Source organism: Stegodyphus dumicola, chromosome 3, assembly GCF_044657685.1.
Source record: "Stegodyphus dumicola isolate Sdum_Otavi_A_Nest chromosome 3, ASM4465768v1".
In the NCBI taxonomy this organism is placed as follows: domain Eukaryota; kingdom Metazoa; phylum Arthropoda; class Arachnida; order Araneae; family Eresidae; genus Stegodyphus; species Stegodyphus dumicola.
In genome coordinates, this window is record NC_140770.1 from 55,347,590 (window position 1) to 55,372,516 (window position 24,927).

Genomic DNA, 24,927 nt, shown 5'->3' on the forward strand with positions numbered 1-24,927 from the left:
TATATAAATTCATGTATATCTTTGGAAATTTTGAAAACATTCTAATACTTTGCAAGTATATGTATAAATAGATCTACATAGATAGATTGTATTTTAAGGTGATAGTAAAACCTGTGTAGGGTATAATTCAAAAATCGTTCGAAAAATTACTAAAAAATACAACTTTCAAAAGTAAATCAGACAATGCCTGCTAATTTTATTTGGTTTAAACCTAAATTTTGACCTGGGAAAGAAAGAATCATGTAAGTTTAATAAAAAAAAAGATATTATTAAATATATACCAAATTCAATTACATTGAAAAGCTAAAATTTTTAGAGCTAACTTTTAAAAAAATACTCATGCGATTTTTACAAAACTTGGCATATTGGCTTAATTTGAGTCGTAAAATCGAAATATAGAAAAAAAATATGTACGTCATTTCAGAAAAAGCCCAAATTCGGGTCAGAATATCTATGTTAGAACAATGCTATATATAAATCTAATATAGTATATATCGTAAGTCGCACTTTCCAGACATGAAAAATGCAAGTTTAACTTCGTCAATCGGACTAGTAGAACGGAAGATATAGAAATGTCCCATTTTTGTTCAAGGTGTACAGCAGACGCCGCTTAATGTGATCACGGTTAATGTTATCATATGGATATTGTTACTGAACTGCCGAAGACATGTCCGTCTGTAATGGAAACATCAGAAATACCTCGCGTATCCTGATTGACAATTCGGTTAATATGATAAAAAAAATTACAGAATAGGTTTATAAATTATATTTAAATCCCCAAATAAAACATAAAATTGTGAGATAAAATCAAAATGCATTATAAAAATTACCATTTAACAGAGAAATTTCAACAAATATGGGATTATAATTCGCCAAACAGCTTGGTCTCAATTGCATTCAATTGTCAGTCACGATACGCGAGATCTTATTCATGTTTCCCATAAAGACGGACGCGACTACAGCAGTTCAATAATAATAAATATCCGAATGGATAACATTAACCGCGATCACATTAAGCGGCGTCTGTTAAACTTGTATTTTCAGGTCTCGAAAATGTGATTTAGGATATATATTAGATGTATATATAGCATTGATTTAATGTAGGTATTTCTTGAAATGACGTACCTATTGTTTTCCATATTTCGGTTCTGCAACTCAAGTTATGCCAAAATGCCAAGCTTTGTAAAACTCCCAAGAGTAGTTTTTAAAGAATTAGCTCTCAAAATTTTAATTTGTCAGTGTTAATTGAATTTGGTATATATTTTTTATAAGTTAAAATTAGAAAAAAAAGGAAAGGAAAAATCTGAAAGTTTCAGATTTTAAATTAGGTCCAAAGAGGCGTCTTTTTTAACTTTGTACAGTGTTGCCATTGCTCGCTCTGAAATCGTTGAGTTTGTTAACAAAAAATTCGTTGAAGTGTTACAAAATATGAAATCGATAATAAACCGAAAACCAATTTCAAACTTCCACATTCGCACATTCTATGGAAGATAACATTATTCAAATTTTGATGGCTCTAAATACCGTTGTTTTATCAAAATGCGAGAAACATGCACACATTCATGCAGATTCTTCATTATTTAATTTCTTTAAATATAATACAGGTCTGTAATATTTGGTAACAACAGTTTGAAAAATGATTCGTCTTTTATAGTTATCAACAGAAAATCCCAAAACGAAATGAATAATCCTACAGGGCAAATTATCCCTTTGGACTAATAAAAAACGGCACCTTAGTCTGATGCGGATTTTGAATAACTATCAATTGGAAGATGATTAGGCACATATTCCTCTTCTTCAGAGAAAAAAAAATCTGCATAATTTTTCCCTAAGGGGGAAAATACTCTGACAACATCAACAGCAAGCAAAGCATTTTTTCCCTAATTTTAAATTTTACATTGGCATGTTCTTTCCCAGTGAGAGAAGCTCTCCAAGAACTAAGTTTAGGGGTACTGCATTGGGCAAATAATTTCCAGGAATGTTATGAAGATTTCATAAAAGAACGTTTCGCCTTTTCTAAATTAAAATGTTGTGAAAAGTACTATTTTATTTACATGTTTCTAGTTACATTTACATTAAATTAGTCAAATTCCACTGCTATTTTGGAGGATACTTTTTCTCGCCATTTAGTATTATCCTTCGATTTTTATTATCCATGTAGCCGCGGACAAATATTATCCCATTAAGCTGCACCTACTGTTCTGTTTCAAGTGATTTGTAATCCCCTTTGTCATCTTCCATAAGCAATTCAAGATAGGTGGAATGACAATTTGAGTTTTATTTTCATTTTTTCCCATAAAATTATTGAAATAAAATGTCTTGACTTTTTGCAATAATAAATTTTAATAAATGGAAGAAATATTACCTGTCTGAAGTGTACTCCTCTCTGTTCATTGTACAAGTACTGTGTAAGAGACAATTTACTGCCTTCTAACTTCTCATCAGCTGACTGCCTTGGCGAGCGCCTACGAGTGTCTTCCACGCTGCCACTGTCTCTTCCTACCAGAAATTCCACCGGTTCCAAAAACTGGGAGACAAACTCTTTTCTGTTCATAGCTCTGAGCTCAGGACAGATGCCAGGTCTGTCTTGGCATTTGGACTCCCAGGCTTTATGGAAGGCAGTTGCTAAAGTGAATATTGATGTAAGTGCAGGAACAGCTCTCGACGTTCTAAGCAGAACTTCTAAACTACTTTCCCTCATAGTTCTATCAGTACAAAGAGGAAGTGCTCTGTAATCCGGATCCGTAATTCCAGCAAACTAACTCAAAACAAAAGAAGAAAAAATTATTTTGTGACTGATACAAAGAAAAATGAGTTTGAAAAGATAATATTGTTTTAAATTCATTAGAGTTCAACCTATCTAGTGCAAGTACACTTTATTTTAATGAACAGCTGATCGAAATTTTTGATAAGTCTCTCGTTACCAAACGTTAACTAAGAAGACTTTAAGATAGGTTTGATTGGGACCCATTTACGAAATCTTGAAAATTACCGTACAGTTAATATAATAAAGGCTTTTAAAGGCTATTTCAAATAATTGAGAATATAAATGCTGTACACTTACCTACAGTTACACTTAAATATTTTCACGCAATTTCATTAGCAAAGTAAAAAGTCTATATATTTTTTTCAATTTATTAAAAACTAATTTATGTCCTACTACATCATTTCATAAAGTTACATACTTTTTTGGCATCTCAACATTTTTGCAAATACGTGCAAAGTTTGGCTTCCTTTTTGGGACGTGATTGCTGCGTTTATATTTTTCTTTGCTAAAAATTTAACGTTCAGTATGATCAGGAAGACATTTTGAAATTATTATTAAATGAAAAGCTTGAAGTATTGTTATCGTCAGATGTTAGAGATGATTAACTGCTAGAAAGAACAGAATGTTTGTGCAATGTAAAGTATTTTGTCACGCTGTGTAATTATTCACTTAGTTAACCCTAGAATTTTTACCAATAAGGTTTTTAAAGGCATTTTCTGCTCCCAGAGAATCACATAGTATATTTCTGTCTAATGAATATAAATAATATGCTATAGTCTCTACAGCCAGGGTATCAGTGTTCGAGGATATTCTACAGGCTATCTACAATATCACCCTTACAAGTAAATGAACTTTTAACAAAAGGTACATGAGAAAATGTTAAAACAGACTTAAACAGTTTGTAAACGTTAACTAAGAAGGTTTAACGTTTAAAGTAAGAAGGTTTAACGTTTGTAAACTTTAGCTAAGAAGATTTAACGTTTTTAAACGTTAACTAAGAAGGTTTAACGTTTGTAAACGTTAACTAAGAAGGTTTAACGTTTAAACTAAGAAGGTTTAACGTTTGCAAACATTAACTAAGAAGGTTTAATGTTGTAAATGGTTGGAATTTTTGTTTTCCGTCTTCTTTCAGTCCAAAATTTACAATATCAGATTTTACTTCCTTGCACGAATTAAAAGACGTATTGTTATCTCAAAACATTCCGGGCATCATATTTCAACGAAAATATCCATTTTCACCGCTCTCGAATCCATTTGAACGATGCTTTTGAGTGACATCTGTACGGATGGACAGAATAAAGGACTCTTTTCTTTAGAAAACGGATTGTAAAATGAATTTAGGAGAGATTTCTTTCGTGACGTCTGTACCTACATGTTTCTTGAGAATTCAACAACGAGTAGCCTTAGAACGTTGAATTTTTGTTTATGGGACGGCTGTAATATGTAGCTGTGCACCACCCTTTTTCTTTGCAATCGGCCACAGCAAAAACGCAACATATATATATCTATAGTCCCACCTAGTTTCCTGGTTCGGTGAACTGAGAATTTTTAGTCTTATACATTGGTAAATTGTGCATTTTTGGCTTTAAAAGTGGTTTAAAAATATTGTTCTTAAGTTCAGTTTAAGGTTTATATGCTTAGTTAATCTGCATGCCATAATTGCAGAATTACAATGTAAATGTTAAATGGTGCTAAGCCTAACAAAGCTGCCGTTTATTTGCATTTAAAACTCTTAGTAGAAAAGTGAATTAAGTCAGTTCATTCACCAACTTCAGTGTTTTAAGAGACCAAATGCAAACTTTCAATTCTGTGCACGGAAATTTTGACTTCCTGCGCATTGACCGAATTGCTGGTTTTTGAGGAGGAACTCTAATTTTAGTTGTACAAATTTTTCTAAAGTTAGTAGTTTTCTTTAATATTTTATGTATATATATATATATATCAATCACACACATATATGTATTTGATGTAAGATTTGTTTACCTTGCATCCTTTTAGTGACATTAGATATTCCAGAAACCAGTAATCATCAGGATTGGAGAAACTGGTTGTGCCTGGTAAATTCGACCAATACTCTTCAAACTGCAGAACTTTCTCTGGATATGGTGTTATAGAATAGAAATGACTTGTGCCGGATAATGTCCTTCCCATTTCAGATAGAAGAGATGGAGGAGGTATCCAAGAAAATAACCATTGGATTTTAGAAGTTAAATCCGGAAACTCGGCCATGACCTGCTCACGGTAAACATTTTCATAAACAAAATTATAAAAGGTAGTCTATTTTATTTTTGCTACGTATACAGCTGACGTTATTGAAATCAAAGGAAAATAAGAAACTTACTTGTAGTAACATAGCTGCTGGCTCTCCACCCTTTGTAATTACGATGACGGCAGCACCGTCGGCCAACCCAATTGTAGCTGCACGAAACGCCCTTCTGAAAGATCGTAAGTCCCGTCGATTCGACTTGGGTCCACTCAAAACTCGAGGCAGGGCATAGATATTGCTAATACAAGTAGCTCTTCCTGTTGCAGTAGCTTGTGTGAGTTGCTTTGTTACGCTTATGCTATATTCTTCATCTTCGTGAATAATTACAATATTGGACCAACGTAAATCTTTCGTGGCAGTGAGAAGTACCTGAAATTTTGCAATTAATCATGATGATGTATCTAAGTATTTGCAATAATGGGATATTTCTAGCTTTTAAAACAAAAAAAACTTTAGACGAAGAAACATTTTAAAAACAAAACTTAATTGATAAAGAACCCCATGAGGATAAATAATATCCTATGATATTTGATACCCTTATACATTATAAGGTAAGAGCATATTGTAGCTACCAATTTGGGTTGACAACAGAATGCAGTGCGCGTGTTTTGCATACCTGCATCCGTAGACAGCTAGCAGCCAAGCAATCAGTGTACACCGACTGTTCGAAAAGTTCAGACACGCATTTTCTTCCTAGCATATAATCATAACTGGAATAAAATTGCAAATGCAGTTCCCAGGTGTCATCGTTCGGTTGCGCAAGAGGCTTTAGCAGGTTTGTTCAGAACGATGAAAGAAGAATTTCTTCTCGCTGCAGGACAATTCGTCCGCTCAATACAAACTGACGTTGTGGTGCAGTTTCTGGCGGAAAATTATCTGCCAGTTCTTACACCTTCCATATTCACCTGATTTGGTTTCCAGTGACTTTTTTATTACTGAAAATCAAACTTCACATGAAAGGTCAATGCCATCACGTCGTAACCGACATTCAAGCCACAGTGACACGCAAGTTGAATAACATCCCAAACAAGGACATTTCTGATAGTGTCATATGTTTATTTGAACACTCTGCGCTTCGCAATCAAATGAAGAGGGATTACTATAGTGTGCAAATTAAGGAGGACAAATTTATTTTTGACAGAATTTTAAGTTGGTTGCCAGTTGGCACCACAGGTCCCTCGAGAAGCAGATTTATCTGCTTTAATGTCGTCTGGATGTCTGCCGTCCTTTACTTAGAGCTGGTTTACATAGTAAATTAGGACTATTGTAGCATATTTAAGCTTGTTTCTGTGAGAAGAAGAAATTACTTTTGAATATGTTTTAAATTCGTGTTGCGTTCTTTCATTTTAGTATACTAAAAATGGATATACTGCCTAGAAAGAGAGCAAAATATAATGTCGTCGAAATCCCAGGATGGAAAACTTTGAGGCAGATTATCCTTTTAGATTTATTTTAAAACTTAACAGGCAAAGTTCCAAGTTATAATGCGATCTGAATGAGTGCACAAAACCAAAAGAAACGCGTTATTTTTATAGTAGACAAAGCTTCCCAGGTGCTTCTATACGCGCCTTATTTCAAAGGCACCTTTTAGACAACTCTCGTTCTTCTTTTGTTGCCAAACGAGTGTTGGATGCACCCAGCAGGGGTGAAACCCATATAAGCCTCCTTCAAGCACTTTCACTTGCCCCGCTTCGAGCTAGCCGGAAGGGAATAGAAAACTCACTAACTGCGAACACAAGTTATTTGTAACAAAAGATATCGCTGTTAACAATCATACCTCCATGACGTAAGAAATATTGCTTCCATGGTTGATGTTGGGAAATCAAGCGTTTCTCATATTCTGAGGAGACACTAAGAAACTGGATCATTTTCTCAAGAAATGAAGAGCAGATGTGAAAGGGAAACAACTGCCAAATCCGATCGATTTCGGCTCTGAAGTAGGTACAGGTACAGGTAAAGTATGGGGGACACCACCGATGTACCACGAGTCAACTGGTAGCGTCTTCTCATGCTAACTCTTAAAAAATAGAAAGAAAGAAAGTGTGAAAGAAAGAAAGAAAAATGCATCATGTTTATAAGGATTTACAAAGAAAGGTTGAGGAAATGAGCAACTGAAGCTTTCTAAATAATCTAGAGTTTACCTATTATAGCACATCGTGCACTCCTACGGAAGCCCCACATCCAGTATTTATTAAGAATCCAGAGATTACAATTTAGTCTCGATTCTGCTCTGAAACAACATTATTACTCCAACAATTAACAACCTTAAAAGCGATCTATTGTCTACTGGAATTGCTATTCGTTCGTCAAGTTTGCCACGCATACTTCTCAAAGCTGGTCAGAAGATCAGAAACCAATTAAAAAACAACTTTTGACACTTCAAATGAAGCAAAGTGATTCTTGTGACCAAAAAATACAAATCTTTTGGTCATAAATAATTGAAAAACGTTACTAAGACGAATCAAGGGTGAATTAATAAGATTTCAATATACCTAGGAAAACCATTTGCTTTAGTATTCTTTAACGGCAGATCGCAGTAGAAGTCACGTTCCTGTTGACGGAATGAGGAATTCATCGTAGTATATAAAATTTTAAAAGCGTAGGATTATGTCATCCTTGATAACCCTTGCAGGGCAATTACAGAATGCCATATAATTCGAAATCTGTCAGAAGGTTCGTGCTGAGAAATAAAATTATCGTGCTAGATTGAACTAGAAATACATCAGACTAAAATCCGATTGAAAACTTTTGGCACATTTCTAAGGAATATCTTAGCAAAATGGATTATACGACAAAAAAAATGCATCATTAAAAATGCTATAATAGTGTGGTTCTGTGACAAAGAAATGAAATGTATATATATGAATATAAGACTAGTAGAGTCAATGCATTAGCGCATTATAGTGGTCATTTCTACTAAAAGAGGATATATTTCATATTAATGTTACTATTATCACTGTATTTGAAGGTAGTTACATAAATTATCAAACAAAAATTCGATTTGTGAGTTTTCTCCAATTTTCGTTAATCCAGTCTCAAAACGTTTTGAATAGACGGTGTACAGCGGGCAATTTACCTGTAAAGTTATGTCGTGTGAAGTGGTGGAACGATTCAGTGAGGCCAGCTGTCTCATAGATGCTCAGAAGATATTGCGGCGGAACAACTTGAGGTAGATAAAATAGGATGCAGGACAACTGGAGAACACAATAAGGTTCAACAGGACTGCGCAATGAGAAGTACAGGCAAAGAATCTCTGGTATAGGTATATGGTTGTACTGCAACACTAATCCGCCGGGCATTTTTAAACCTGTCATGCAGGTTTAAGCGCATCGTCAGTATCCTTCTGCATTTAAGAAGGAGGAAACATTTTCCAGTTTCTCTGATATTTGCATTGTTCGATAAATGCCTATTTGTTTATTGTCATATCACAATCACATAATATTACTAATAGCACCACTGTCTTGAGATTGAAGGTTAACCTAACGTGAATTTTCACATATTTTGTAGCTTTTAAAATTTGTTTTTCTGTTACCGTTCTTCTCTAACTAAAATCTATCAGACTTTGAGAAATGCATTGCATTTTATTTAGCATACATACACAGAAATTCTTTCCATTATTTTAAGATGCCGTTAAAATTTCTAAATTTTATAAACTTCGCTTTGCATTATACACTCATGTCCATAAATTAAGGATAATTAGGAGTCACGCGGAAATCGAACTCTAAAATAAATATATCACCTGTAAAATCACTACACACATCTTCAAGAATCATATGCAAATTTCAGGAAGTAACCACATGACACCGATGGTACGTCACAATGATGAGAGTGTAAGAGAGTGATATATAAGGAATACAGGCAAAGAAGTAAAATTGTTCGCAGGCGCTTTATAAGCATTTCAGTGCAATAACCGAATAGTTATGACACAAAGGACGCATTTGGATGATTTTTTACGTGGTAGAATTATCGGCCGTCTGGAATGTGGGCGTACCCAACTGGAAGTATCAGACGAACTTGGAATTGCCCAGTGTCATCTCCAGGCTTTGGCAACGATTCTAAGATGATGGTAATGTGAGTAAGCGTTACAGCACAGGTCGCTTCAAAGTTACAACACCGAATGAGGACCGGTATTTGGCAGTTACTGCCAAAAGAAACAGGCGGAGCACAGCCTCAGACCTGTCTCGTCAGCTCTCTTCAGCCACTGGTACGACAATTTCAAGGTAGACCGTGTACAGACGCTTAGGATAGATTGGTCTATATGCTCGTAGACCTGCCAGATGCGTTCCACTTACTGCAACTCACTGTCGCCTGCGGTTAGCCTGGAGTAGAGAACATGCATTGTGGACACCATACAGTGGGCTTGTGTGATGTTTTCCGACGAGTCCAGGTTTAGCTTGCAGCCTGATTCTTGCCGGACTTTCATATGGAGAGCTCCAGGTACCCGTTACCACCAAGAAAACATCATTGAACGACACCGTTACGGTGGTGCAGGAGTGCACGTTTGGGGTGGAATTATTCTGGGTTCCAGAACTGACCTGTATGTTCAAACTGGAACCATGACAAGCCAAATCTATCGGGACGTCATTCTGGAACAACATGTACGTTTGTTTCGGGGCGCCATGGGCGCACAATTTGTGTTTATGGATGACAACGCCCGTCCTCACCGTGCAAACATCGTAAGCGAATGCCTTCAATCAGAGGATATCACCCGTATGGACTGGCCAGCATTCTCACCGGACTTAAATCCAGTAGAGCAGGTGTGGGACCTGCTTGGCCGACGAGTTGCAGCCCGTCAACCTTCTTCTTCATGTCTACCGGAACTTCGGAGAGCATTGCTTTTTAAGTGGTGTAATATCCCCCAGGATCAGATCAATAATTTGATACTCAGCATGCCTAGGCGTTGTACGGACTGTATCGCATCGTGTATTGCATCGTCTGGGAGACATACAATACATTAAAAATCATACCAACCATGTAATATTGGTTTTTTGTAATTTGCTCCAGGGAGAAAAAATCGCTAATTTTTTTAATAATATCAAACATATAGCATCTTTTTTTGCTCTTTACCTTTTGTTTAATAAATAAGCTTTACAAATAAGTCGATTTTGTTTTGCTTCTAACTCTTCCTTTGCCTGATTTTGCATTATCCTTAATTTATGGACATGAGTGTAGAAAACAACAGAGTGTGACAACACATAGACACGATTTAAAAAATTTTAATTGTATTAGTTACTTTTCTAAAAAATTTAAATAAATCTAATTTTGCATAAGAATATTTCAATCAAAAATTCACGAATCGCTATATTTCTATATACCTCGTACAGACTAGAAGTTCCATTGCGAATTCATATTCATTATGAAGTTTTATGAAAAACTGAATAATTGTGTTAGTGCTGCCATCTGTTGACAAATATCAAATCTATCACTAAATAAGACTCTTTACTGAAGCAATTAGTAATATTTCATCAATCAAATACCAGACTTTTTACTGACTTTTACAAAGTTATTGCAATGATTTAATATTATGTGTATCTATTGAATAAGAAAGAATATACCTTTCTCTTCAATAACAATATTTATAAAGAATGTACTTATGATCAAATGTATCAATCACTGCGCAGAAGCACATATACCCATGGAATATACGAAATTTCTTTCAGACCGGAGACTTGTTAAGCCGCTGGCCGACAGGGGCCCCAAATTTCGAAGGGCCCCATGAACACATAGTGGTCTGGTAACACAAGCTTTCTTTAATTAATTTAAAAAATTATTAATTAGAGCTACCTCAGAAATATAATACATTAATTAATCCATTTTATTTAAAAGCAACAAATAGGAAATTGCTTCTATTTGCAAGCAATTTTGTGCTCCCAGAGGTGATCGCCATAAAGAAAATCACTGTCATTGATATGTTTAATCTCTTCGTTTTTTAAGAAATATTGGTCAGTTTCAGATATTACGGAAGTGGTATGTCTGAAACATCTTAACAGCGGATGAGCTATTTAGCAGTAACGACCTTCCTCATTTTTAAGTAAGTATGAAGACACTCTAATCAAAACTCATCTACGATTGTTACAAAGCATACCGCTGCCATATATATTTAACATTTTAAATAGCGTTCTCGCTCTTCAGTGTTCGGAACACATGTCTTAATATAAATGTGAGCGTGCGTCGAATACGGCTTTATTTTGTTTATTTTAATTACAATAGTTATTACAGGTTCGCATTTTTTAAACTGGTATTTACAGGATTTATATGATGTCTTTCGCGAAAAAGGCAAGCAGTTCAGTTTAAATTGTGAATATTAAATATAATTTCAAAATTATGATATTTCGTAATAAAATAAATATTTCTCCTTTCTTCAATTTAGCTTCGTTCATAATAGTCGAAAATTCTTCAGGTATTCATATTTTCATTTTTAAAAAAAATCCAATCCGGACAGGTATAAAAATAATATTTGTTTTTTAATAATAATTTTCAACAAGTTCATTAACAATTTATGTCATTAGCATAGCTAACAAATAATGTTTCGGAAGGGAGACATTGTGTACCTTTGCTACAAATTTCTCTTCCGAATGTACATTATCACATTTATCAAAAATATAAGGAAGATTGTAAGGATCTTAAGTTTTACTAACGTTTATTTTATTTTAAATCTTTACTATCACTTCTTATTTTCTACTTCCGGCCAGAATTAAAAGCTTTAACTTATTTATGCAAATTTGTCTGGCGAACGCCAAGTACTTAAGTTGTGGCTTTTTGCCAAGCAAGAGAGAGGAAGGAGTTTGTAAAAGCAGGCCGCTTGCCTTAGCAGTTTTTACTCGGTTGCTGGTTGCCTTCCAGGCCAGAGGTTTAATCCTCTTGATAATTTTAAACGTATTGTAGTGTTAACAGTTCTCTGTACTACATACGGCTTCCTGTTAATATACGGCCAATCTTCCACGTAGGCCCTTGTTTATTATTCCAAAGTTAAGTTATAGTTAATATTTTTATATTCTTACGTTCAGACCACAAGTGGTTGGTCTCTGCATTCCGAAGTCCGGAAATTATTGTAAAGAGTGAAAAATAAAGGGTTTCGTATACCCTTCCTGTGTATCTTGTCTACTTCCCACATTTATTGAATATAGCTTTAGTAAGCTCCCTGTTCTGAGTCAGGTTCTTGAATGTTCCCCAAGCAAGTAAGGAGAAACACTGAACCTGATAAGATAACGATAAAATTCTTTAACAACTGGACATTGTCTATATTAGTGATTCTCAATTAAATTTATTTATGAATCAGTTGGTAATTTGTGATCGATTTAGATTTGGCGATTGGGTCCCCTAATCCCCAGTCTCCCTTTAAAATGGGGAGTATATAAGGATATTTCTCCGTCTTCTTAGCATGCCTTCGTAGTGTAGTGGTCAGCACGCTGGATACGTATTCGAGAGTTCCGTGATTCAAGTTCCGGCGAAGACGTTGCTCATTTTTCATCTCTCCTGGTTTAAAAAAATACCTAATTTCTCTACAAAGGTCTTCCCTCTTTATCACCTACTCTGCTCCTATTTGCGAAATTTCATTTTAAAGTTCTCACATCTTGGGTTGGTTCTTATGGGCGATCACAGTTTTTGCTTCTGAAGAAAAGGGACCTGGATCAGTACTCCCTATTAAAAATCTACCTAAAAGTAGGTTTGCAGTTTTGCCTAATTCTAAATATTTTCAGCTTTCATTTTCAGTCAGCAGGAAAACCGGAAACTATTGTTTGGAAAACAAACATAAATTCATGCATTACTTGCTCATTTTAATTACTTAATCATTAACCGAATGAAAGTTATAAACCGACAAAAATTATCCTGTCTCAGTGCTACCCAAATTATATAACGAGGTTTAGATTTTAATTGGGAAAACTCCTTACCTGAGCCATTCTTTCTGGTGGCACCGTTGTAGTCATGGAAAGCTCGATGCTTGGTATTAGGTAGTCTCTGAAAGACTCTGCTACTTCAGGGGTGCTGCTAACACCACTCATATCCACAACACCTAAGGAAAGTAAAATAATATTTAATTTCAAATAAAAGTTACAGTAATGCCAATAAAAGCGAACGTAAAGTAATCCTCACTTTTTATAAAATTTCTAACATTATTGACAATTGAAGGAATATGTAACTTAATAATTCAAATCAGAAAAATTCATAAAATGTTTTCTCTACAAAAGCCCGAAGGGAATTAAAATTTATAAATAGCCAATGACAATGCCAATAAAAGCCAATAATAATGCCAATTTATAATAAATTTTATAAATAGCCGATAATAATGCCAATAAAAGTCAAAATAAAAATTTCAATTATAAAACAGTAATAATACCAATAAAAGCAAAAATAATGCCAACAAAAGTCAATAATAATGCCAGTAATAATTGATCACCACTTCTTATAAAACTTCTAACGTTATTGATAACTGAAGGGATATGTAACTTACTAATTCAAATTAGAAAACTTCACAAAATATTTTCTCTGAAAAAAACCTGAAGCGAATTGAAATTATAAATTTAGTACACGCTTTGAACCAGAACATACTAAAATAATAAAAATGGTGGAGGTTTCTAGTTCATGAGATACTAGCATTCTTTCGTGAATATTGTTATTAAATCATGAATATATAGAATGTTTTATTTAATCAAAGAGATCCTTAAAAATTCCATAAAGCTCTGGAAATATATGAAATCACTAAAGAATGAAATGTAGTTTTAGATTTTAAATTAAATATTACTTTTCTTAAAATATGTCGTCAAAGTATGAAAGTTAAAGAAGAAAATTTCACTTTAAGGAATCTTCAGAATCTGGCACGAAAAGAGATACAGCGCCATATATGGCTCTTTTAAGAGGGCCCACCAGCTGCCGAGCGGTAAAGTCGCTGAACACTGGTAGTTCGGTCCCAGGTTTGAATCCCGCGAACGGGCTGGCTGCATGGGTGTTTTCGTGGTTTTCCCCATGTGTAACGTGTATACGAGCCAGTTTCCCTTAGAAAGTCCTCCACGAAGGCATCCCTCCCCTTAGGCAGATAGCCCTAGTGTCCTTTGCCATGAATAAATACACCAATACGTTTAAGAGGATTAACTCAAGTTGAAGAAAATTCGCTGGTAAGGGAAACCCTGAGCATAAATTCAGTAAATCCATGGTTCGAGGAATCTTAAGTAATGGGCATTTGTAAACATGATTCTTTTTTCACACAATATATCTATATGCATATATATCGTAGCGAATGAATAGGATAATGAGGAATAGCATGCCTAATAGGATTATTAGATGTTCAGAAGATAGTGATATTGGTATTTTTAATACTTAAATTTTATACGTAGTTTTTATAATTGTATAATGAGTCTTGTATGTCATCATATATAGCCGATTACATCAGAAATTACTACACCCAAACAAGAAATTTATATCAAAATATACAAGGTCGATCGCATTACATGCAGTGTTGCATATTGCATTCACTCCATGAAGTCAACAATATATATGCGGTTTTTCTTTCCGTTGTTTCACTCACTGAACATTCCTTCTTGGTCCTCACAATAAGTTAATTATATTACCTGAGCATTGTGAGGTTCACATTGTTAAGTACGCTACAGTCCGCAAAGAGAGATTATCTGGCAAACCTGGAAAATATTTTAAATCCTTCAGTGTTGGGAAAAAAATCTGATGTAAATACCATACGACTTCTTTGAACAGCCTATTAAATTCTATACATTTCTGACGCATTTTATTTAAACTTATTTCCTCGAATTTCATTAAAGATATATTTTTCATTCACTTAATCCAGTTCTCACTTAGCGGCAAGGCAAAAATAAATAAAAACTCAGTATCTTCATTAAAAATTGAAGAATAGAGAAACATAAAACACCAAATGCAGTTAAAAAAATTAAAACAAATTTTACAATTAAAATTAGAACTTCTACGCAAAAGCAAGCAATTTGACTAGCGGGCTAGAAGGCAGATTTTTCGGTGCACAAAACTGAAAGTTTATTTTTGGTACTACTCGGCAAAAAAACGATGAAGGTGCAAAAACTGACTTAATTCACTCTTCTGCTAAGTGTCAAATATAAACAAATATGGCTACCCCGTTAGGGTTAGTCGTTCTTAAATTGTCAATAATTCTACAACTGTTGCATGCAGATTAACTAAAAGCATAAAAACCAGAACATAAGAACAGGATAATTCGATCACTTTTAAAGCAAAAAATGCATAATTTACCGACATATAAAAATAAAAAAGAAACTGAGCTCACGGAATCGAGTAACATATGGGGTATATATATATCGTGTGTACGATTTATATATATATATATATATATATATATGTATATGATTATATATATATATATATATATGTATATGATTATATATATATATATATGTATATATATATACCCGATGTTGTGGCCGATTGGCAACCAAAAAGGGAGGTGCACAAATACAAGTTATGATAATCGTATATACCTCCGTTTTGTGGAAAAAGAACCCTTTATTCTGTCCTTAACTACAGATGTCGAGCAAAAACATCGTTAAATTGCATTCGATAGCAGTCAAAATGGATATTTTCGTTAAAATATCACACCCGAAATTTTTCGCGATTACAATACTTTCTTTATTTCATACAAGGGAGTAAAATTGTTACAAATGTGGCAATTCTTTGGCACCATGGATGAATTAAAAACGCAGATGGAAATTAAGATTGCAGATACTCTGATACGTGTTTGCTAGCGATATTGATACAGCTTTGGTGCATAGCCGTGGTTATAATCGGAACCTGAAAAACAACTCATTCAAAGACGCAAATCAGTTCGAGATGTATAGCAGCTTTCGAAAGTCTGATTGCAACATATTGTTGCTTTTTTTTTTTTTTTTTTTTTTTTTTTTCTGATACCAGTTGTTACGTTATTTTCTTCCTTCACGTTCGTATGGATTTGGAGTGAATAATGACGACACTACTTGATGAAGTATCGAAACACACTTTATTAGCCAGTATTGTCAGGACAGCTCCAAAGTCACGTTTTACAGTCGTCGAAGATCTACTATACACTCGCTGGAACAATCAGCGCAGCGACACATCCTCCAGGTTATCAGGCTGTCACGGTGGAGACAGCTTCACGGCAAAGCACTAGAGTACAGCTCCCGACTCTGCTCGGCCGTTCTCGGAACTCCACGTACTCTCGAGACTCTCCACGTTACAACTCGCGATGCACTCGACGACACACAGAGCACAGCTGCAGACTCTTCGGTTAAGTCGTTCCCGGAGCTTAACTCCCTCTCTCTCTTGACGATGCACTAACGGCGATACACTAAGAGACTCCTTCGGTGAACTCGATGCCCACTCGGCACTCTCTGCCCGGCTGTCAATTCGATTGACTCAGCAGGGATTAACTCGCTAGACGAGACACCAACTCGATACTAGCTATCTCGCACTCTATGCGAGGGACACATACATTCGCCCTCTCGACTAGGCACACTCACTGACTGCGAAGCAGCAGGGTTTATATAGCTTTCGGCTTGTGTTCGAGAACATTCTGAGCTAAACTGGTAAGAATTCGTTCCAGAAGGTTCTCCATCCTTCCATGGCATATTGGGACAGTTACAGACAGTAGTTAGCTTGGCATATGCATTTGGTAAGTTTACTGTGAAAATTAACTCAAATTTAAACACAGATCATAAGGAATTCGCTGCTGAATATTAGTTATCTTGAAATAAGATTAATGTTGAAGTTTTGAAAAACCTAGTTACTTGTAACTTCGGACTACAATCATATGATTATTGCAGTTAATAATGTAGTTTGAGCTTGGAAAGTAATACTCTAAAAATATAACAAAATATTTTTTTACAAACTTTAAAAATTTTAATGTCATCAATTTAAACAGACATACCAATAGTAAGAGTTGAATTTTCGACCATTTTGTCACAGAATTTAGGTCCAGATCTCAGCACAGGGAAAAGAGAAGTTAAATGCTCCATAGCTAAGGCATTGTGTCCACAGCTGTCAAATACTTTCAAACCTGGAAACAAAGATATTTGTATGTAATAATTAATTAGTTATCTCAAACATATTATTACAGTTTACAAATATTTCCATGTAATTCATATTTAACTCTTGAAATATGGTATTTCAGGTTTAATGAGTAATATTGCAAGTGATGATGATGTCGTGTCTATGACAAAATGCAATTATATAGCTCAGAAGCTGTCAAAGACAGCTTTTGCAGCTTCGGCAGCTCTATCAGTATAAAATAGGTCCACTGGGTCTTCAATGCCGATGTTAAACAGTCTGGCCTGGATTTCTGGGCAGCTGAAGATGTGATGGCGAGACAGTGGTATGTCATCTGGGCAATGAGGACAAATGTTGGTGTAACTACGCTGTCCGTCTTCAGAAATCCTCATCCCTTTTAAGTGATTTGTCGTCCTAAGTCTGGTTATGATAGTCGATATTGCTCTGTCACAGTTCAATTCCGGGATGGTGTTTCCCTTAACTTGACCGATTAGTCTTTTTTGCTGGCAACTGCATTGGCATCAACGAGGGTTAGGCAGTTGGATGGCTGAAGAGAATCACGGGATGCCTTTGCAAGCTTTTTCTATGAATATTGCAAGTAAATGTCCGTTATGCATATCAAGTGCAAATTTATTTGACATCAACAGTGGAGAAAGTAAATTGTTAGACAAAAGTACGATAGACGTTGGTTGTTGAAAATTATACACTGACAGTCATACATGTTTTAGATGACAAGATGCAGAATGTGTTTTATAAATTATCATAATATGTATGAAGAAAGAAAGAATATTCAAATTCATTTCTTTTTTCAAGGAGTACTTATGCAAGTTATTCGGGTGACAAGAAAGTGATTTCAGTTCTCACAAGTCGATAGCGTAATGTTCTTTTTATAATTCTTCTGTCAATTTTATAATTATGTTTTCGTTGTTGATTTGGCAACTGGCACTTTTAGGTTGTTCTAGAAAAAAATTCGTTTATTTTTGTTTACAACTGTTAGTTTATGGTCACTTTTAACATGGGATGCAGAAATAAACATTTTCGACCTATTTCACTTTATTTATTTTCATAAAATCAAGAAATATTTTGAGGCTCGCAAAGAGGTATTGAGAATTTTATGGTGTTGATTGCTTAATAGAACCTACATGTCAGAATTGGTTTAACAAATTTTGTTTTGGAGATTTTTTTCCTTGAAACTGGCCAACCTTCTAAAATTGATGACGACAAAATTAAATCTCTAATTCCATGGAATCGTCATAAAACTCTACGATATATTTCACAAAGTTTAAATGTACCATACATAATAATTGAAAATCATATAAGATGTATTGGACTCGTTAAGAAGTTCGATATTAGGATTCCTTATGTGTTGAAAGAAATTTACTTAACACAACGAATCAATATTTGCGATGCATATTTAAAACGTAATGCAATCGACCTTTTTTTTGAAATGAATAATCACTGATGATGAAACATGGATCATCGACAATAATCTTAATCGAAAAAGATCATGGTCCAAGTATGATGGATCAGCACAAATAATATCGAAAGCTATATTATACCCATTAGATAAAAATACTGCTGTCAGTTTGGTGGGACTACAGAGGTGTGTATTTTGAGCTACTTTCGAGCAACCAGACGTACAACTCAAATGTTTACTGCGCAACAACTTTAAGAAGCTGGAGGAAGCAATCGAAGGAAAAGAAGGGCAGAATTGGCAAATCGCAAAGGAATCGTGTTCCACCACGACAACGCGAAGTCTCACACATCTTTAGCAACACGTGGGAACTTATTGGAGCTTAGTTGGGGAGTGATGGCGCATTCCTCATATAGCACCAGGCTTGCACCATCTGATAATTGTGTAATGAAACTTCTTAAATGGTAAAAATTACAGTAATAACTATGACCGAGAATCGTACTTGGTTGAGTTTTTTGCTGATAAAAATCAGATATTCTATGAAGTTACTAGAAAGATGGGATAAAATCATTAAACAGAATGCAAGATATTTGACTGGTTAAAGGTCATTTTTTGAAAACATTTAGTTTTATTTCATACTAAAATAACTAAATTACTTTCTTGCAAAACCCGATAAAGGTAATTAAAGACCAGAAAGGATTATGACTGGCGATTCTATTAACATCTATTACATTTTATTCCTCCTTATATGCCATATCACTAGCTATAGCAACGTTCATGGGCTTTTAGCTGTATGAATACGTGTTTGATGATCCAGAAAACACTTAAGGTCTCAAAGCTTAAGCACTCCCCAGCGGCCCAGCGTTAACATCACTGAACACTGGTAGTTTGATTGAGCATCGGTAGTTGGAGTTCCGATCTCAGAAAACGGGTTAGCTACAGACGATGTTTAGTTCTTTCCTTCATGCACATGTGTGATGTAAATAGAAGCCTTAAAAATTAAAAGCACGGCCGCCCACAGGGTATAGTGTTTAGGGAAGCCTGACTGCGATGCGGAAGGGCCCGGCTCGAATCCCGGAGAAGCCATGGATGTAAAATAGTCTGCTTCTTCATAGGAGGCAACGCTGACAACCTATTAGGTGCCTCCAGAATAAAATAGCCACCACCTCTGGCCTGGAGCAGCCATTGCCGTTATAAGGCAAGCGCCCGCCATTGGAAAACAAATTAAAAGCAAAATATTTTATTGAACCAGTTAATAAAAATTATATTTGAATTTTTTTCATTGTTGTTTTATCTGCGAAAATTTTATTAAGATCATTTGAGGTAAGTAAAGCTACTATTCAAAACGAAATTTTGTTTAGATTTAAATGAATACCACGGCCGTATACGAATTTTTATCAATAAGTTCAAAATAATATTACTTCTAATAATACACTTATTAGGTCCTGAAATTGTCTATTATCTAAATGGCAATTTCATTTTCTTGTGAATTTGTAGGAAAATAGGGTTAAAAACTTTCACTGATGAAACTTTAACCTATCATTTCAGACATAAACTGCCATACGTACCTTTCCAGCTCTTTGTGATAAGTTATACAGTATTTTCATTTCTATTGCATGTATAGTATTTATCATACACCTGAAATTCATTTTTGTGAAATATCCACCTTATTAGTTTACTATTGGTATAATTAACGGTTATTTCTGAAAATCGTATTTACCAATGCGAACTCCCGGTATGAGAGAACTACTGCTAAGTTCCCCTGATTCCGAAATGAGTCCGCTCTTATGATTGAGGACATCTACAGCCCATCTCATGGCTTCGAAGACTTGGACACCGTCGGGAGTGGGGTGTCCACATCCATAAACACCTTCACCAGGATGATGGATTGGTAACACTGCACCAAGCGTCACGTCGGCTTCAGGTTCCACCGTCACGTGATGAGGTGCCACGGAACACGATTCCATTCCGAAACTCTGAGCATCAGTTTGAAAGCACAGGTAGACAAGCAGCGATAACAAGCAAAGTACATGATGGCCTGTGGATTTAATGTCCAGTCTCTGCATTGATATCTGAAAGAATAAATATGTAATTATTATAATGACTGAATATCTAAAAAAATTATCTACAAAAAGAAGTGTTTGAAAACGAAACAAATAGCACTGCATTTATAAAGAAAATATAAAATTCATTTTCATCATTTAAACAGTTTCCACTTACGTAATTAAATTGCAAATGCATATTTGCCGTTAAAAGACGGGTTAATGGATATTTACCATTATATGTCTTTGTGGCAAAATAACTGTTTTTTTATAAGCGAAACTAGCTTTTATTTGCTTTAAACATGGAAAAGACTCAAAATCTTCAATATAAGTAGTAATTCCATCACCAGAAGCCTGAATTCGTACATAATTATCATTGTTTAATGCTTTAATAAGTCGAATATTTAAACGGGTCAGTGGAATAAAAGAATAAGAGAATATTTAGATTCTTTAAATTTCAAAGATGTATGGGTTATAATATCTTAGACAGTATTTATATAATTAAAATTAGTATTAGCACAGAATTACACTCGAAACGACCTGCAATTTAAACATTAAAGAGACTTTTTCCTACGAAAATAACTGCCAAGGAAGACATGTCAAACTTGAATTCTTAATGCTTCTTAGAACAATAACGTGTATGAATCTTCAAATATAAAAATATAAAACGGTTAAAAAAGTCTGAATGGTTTTATATTTTAACGGTTACCCAAAAGGGTTTGTTAAGTTTTTACGCTCTCTCTAAGCTCATAGTCTACCAGTCTGCTCCTATACTCACTCCCTGCTAACCCATTTTTTGTTTATTTTCTTGTCTTTTTACCTTAAGTAGTGTTTTCTTCGCTTTTTAGCTTAAGTATTGTTTTCATCGCTTTTTAGCTTAAGTATTTTTTCATCGCTTTTTAGCTTAAGTATTGTTTTTATCACTTTTTAGCTTAAGTATTGTTTTCTTCGCTTTTTATCTTAAATATTGTTTTCTTCGCTTTTTAGCTTAAGTATTGTTTTCTTCGCTTTTTATTTTAAGTATTGTTTTCATCGCTTTTAGCTTAAGTATTGTTTTCTTCGCTTTTAATTTTAAGTATTGTTTTCTTCGTTTTTTTATCTTAATTATTGTTTTCTTCGCTTTTTATCTTAATTATTGCTTTCTTCGCTTTTTAGCTAAAGTATTGTTTTTTTCGCTTTTTAGCTCAAGTATTGTTTTCCTCGCTTTTTAGCTTAAGTATTGTCTTCTTATTAATATAATAAGAAGACAATACTTAAGCTACTTAATATAAGTACAGTTTTCTTTGAACTTACGCCATATATAATTCAGCAGCAAAATCACAAAAAGTTTAAAAGAAACATACCAGCATATGTTAGGAATTCCCGATACAGTGTAAGTGTTGGCATAACATTTGCTATAATTTTTCCAGTTTTTTCGCAATTCAGCATATGAATGTTAAAATTTCTTATCAAGATAACTTACAAAACTTTTTTTTGTCTTTCTGTTGTCAACATTTTGATAATATATAATAACTACATTATAATAACTACATGTATATATATACGCCATATATAATAACTACATTTATTAAATTCTTCGCTTTTTAGCTTAAGTATTGTTTTCATCGCTTTTTATCTTAAGTACTGAATTCTTCGCTTTTTATCTTTTGTTTTCTTCGCTTTTTATCTTTTGTTTTCTTCGCTTTTTATCTTAAGTATTGTTTTCTTCGCTTTTTATGTTAAGTATTGTTTTCTTCGCCTTTAACTTAAGTATTGTTTTCTTCGATTTTTAGCTTAAGTATTGTCTTCTTATTATATTAAGTACAGTTTTCTTCTCACTTACGCCATATATAATTCAGCAGCAAAATCACAAAAATTTTAAAAGCAACATACAAGCATATGTTAGGAATTCCCGATACAGTGTTAAGTGTTGGCATAACATTTGCTGTAATTTTTCCAGTTTTTTCTCAATTCAGCATATGAATATGAAAACTTCTTATCAAGATAGCTTACAAAACTTTTTTTGTCCTTCTGTTGTCAACATTTTGAGACTTAACTGCATTTATTAAATATCACGTTCTTCTCAACGATCTTTTCATTTATTTTAAACTGCTCAAATGTTTATCTTTCATTTCCCACTAAGAGCTTTCTATTTTAGTAAAAACAACTGTCTTGAAATAAAAGCAAGGAAAAACATAATGTGTCTTGAAATAAATAGCAAGGGATAATATAATGTGTCTTGTTTATCAATATATATATACACATTTCTTTCTAAATTGGCTTTGTTATGTAAATCGATATGCGAAAATTTACAGAGAGCTTCCACAATTAGAAGCACGAGACAAATGACGCTTATTTTAGCTGATGGGAATGAAGATATATTTATTGCTAATTCATATAACAATTATTGAATCCATTTATAATTTTTGTTTATAGCCTATTTCAAGACAAGGAAAGGGGAAATACTAAAATGATACAAATATGCTTAAATTTCCTCAAATCTGATAATAATTCCGAATCTAAGCTTCCTTTTTCGTTTTAAAAAATAAAAGTAACATCGTTTTACGAGGAAATAAAAGGGAGAATACAGCCACAGATAATTTAAATAACTCTACGTTTCTTCTGATGAGGTGGGAAAATGTTTAACAAGGTGAGGAAGAAAGAACATAATTGTCTTTAGCCCGAGCCCAAATGAAGAGGAAAGAAATGAGATAACTCCTACTACACAGACACATACTAATCATCCTTATTTTGAAATTCATTCACGAGTGACAAGAAAGGCCAAGAAAAAAATAAGGCTACGGTTGAAAACTGATTACTTTGATCCTAGAAAAATATCCTGTTTTATACTGTAAGAAATGAGGAAAGATTACACATTAAGTTCTTATATTAAAGATAAAGGGTGAAAAACATTCTCATCACATACACAACAAGGAAAGTTTTTTTTAAATTCTCGCCTTTCTTAAACGTTTTTGAGGTGAGGTTTTTTTTCATTTTTCTTTCAGTTTCGGTTGAGGAAGATTGCACATTTTTTTTTCTTTTAAAGATTAATTAAATAGGTGCATTGCACTTGTCTAAATAAATTCCACAAATTGTTAAGTAATAGTTTGTACGTCTTGCTTCATATAATTGAAGGAAAGTTAATATTTATTGGAAGATGATCGGGTTAAATATATGACATAAAAAGCGATTTTTTTTCCATTTGCAGACACATAACGTATCGAGAGCATTTGGGTTAACGTCACACTAGGCTACAAATATTTAAAAACAGCATATCTTAAGAATTTCTTATAAACAGTCTCGCATGTTTGAAATAAAAATGTTTTATTCTCTGCAGCGTTGCCACTGCTCGCTTTGAAATTGTTAAGTTTGTTAATCAAAAATTCGTCAAAGTTTCATGAAATATGAAATAGACGATAACACAAATTCCAAATTCCAAATTCGAGCTTCGAGTTGCCCATGTTTGGGTGAAGGACTATGTTATTAAAAATCTGATGACTCTAGATACTTTGTTTATTTACAATCCGAGGAACATACATACATTCATGTAGATTCCTCATCATTTAGTTTCTTTAAATATAATGTATGAAGATAATATTTGGTAGCAACATTCGAAAAGTAATCCGTACATTTAAAGTGATTCGATGCAAAATGCCGTTTCGAGACTAATAGCTTTTCTGGGCCAAAAATATTTCATTCTTTTTCCTCACATTCTGTATTTGCACTTATTATTTTATACCAGAATAAAACAATACTCATATAGCATGAATTTGTTGCATTGTTTCTCTTATAACATAGCGTTTTTACTTCTATTAGACTAAACAAAACTTTCGTGATTAGCTTTGCCATGCTGAAAGTTTCATATAAAGCCAAAAGCAGAATATCAAAGAAAAATCTTAAATATACAGAGTGTTTATAAAGTCCCGGACAGTTACGTGAAGTTACGTGAAAGGCTCAGTTAACTTATAAAAGCTTCAGGGGCACCTCACATGAATAAGTCTTGGCCTTATATCCCTTTCCTAAAAGGGATACAAGAGGAAGGAAGAAGAAGGGGAACAAAAGACGCGGATTTTGAAAGACGGAACACATCAGCAGTAGATAAAGCTGCAATGAACTGGAACGTAAATAACAGAAGTAAGGTGAAATCGCATGTTTGGAAAGTTTCTTTAGTGGGAGAATACCTGCCTTGTCCAAGAAGCCTAACAAAGAATCTGCACCATACGTTTCAAATAATATATGGAAGGAAAAATAAAGCGAATGAAATACAAATACAAAAGTAATAAAAATTCTTTAAAAAATAAAAGGAATATAATTCAACAATAAAATAGCCCTCAGAGAGAAAAACTTATTTACAGCAGAGGAAGGAAAAATATTTTCGAATACTTTTTAAAATTTTGCAGCCTAGAGCTAAAATGCTTGGAGGGGGGAACACGCGAGGGACAAAAAT

At 34.0% G+C, this 24,927-nt stretch overlaps 1 protein-coding gene across 1 annotated transcript in view; it reads right to left on the reverse strand.

Annotated features, from left to right (window-relative positions):
- LOC118187255 (uncharacterized) overlaps positions 1–24,927 on the reverse strand; it is a 176,114-nt gene that overhangs the window by 64,409 nt on the left and 86,778 nt on the right. The window contains exons 2-7 of the mRNA XM_035357438.2: positions 20,180–20,531; positions 16,927–17,055; positions 12,926–13,047; positions 5,109–5,402; positions 4,751–4,999; positions 2,366–2,758 (exon numbers count right to left, since the gene is read on the reverse strand). Coding sequence (XP_035213329.2) covers positions 2,366–2,758; positions 4,751–4,999; positions 5,109–5,402; positions 12,926–13,047; positions 16,927–17,055; positions 20,180–20,525 — 1,533 coding nt within the window. The 5' untranslated portion in view covers positions 20,526–20,531. The remainder of the gene's footprint in view (positions 1–2,365; positions 2,759–4,750; positions 5,000–5,108; positions 5,403–12,925; positions 13,048–16,926; positions 17,056–20,179; positions 20,532–24,927) is intronic.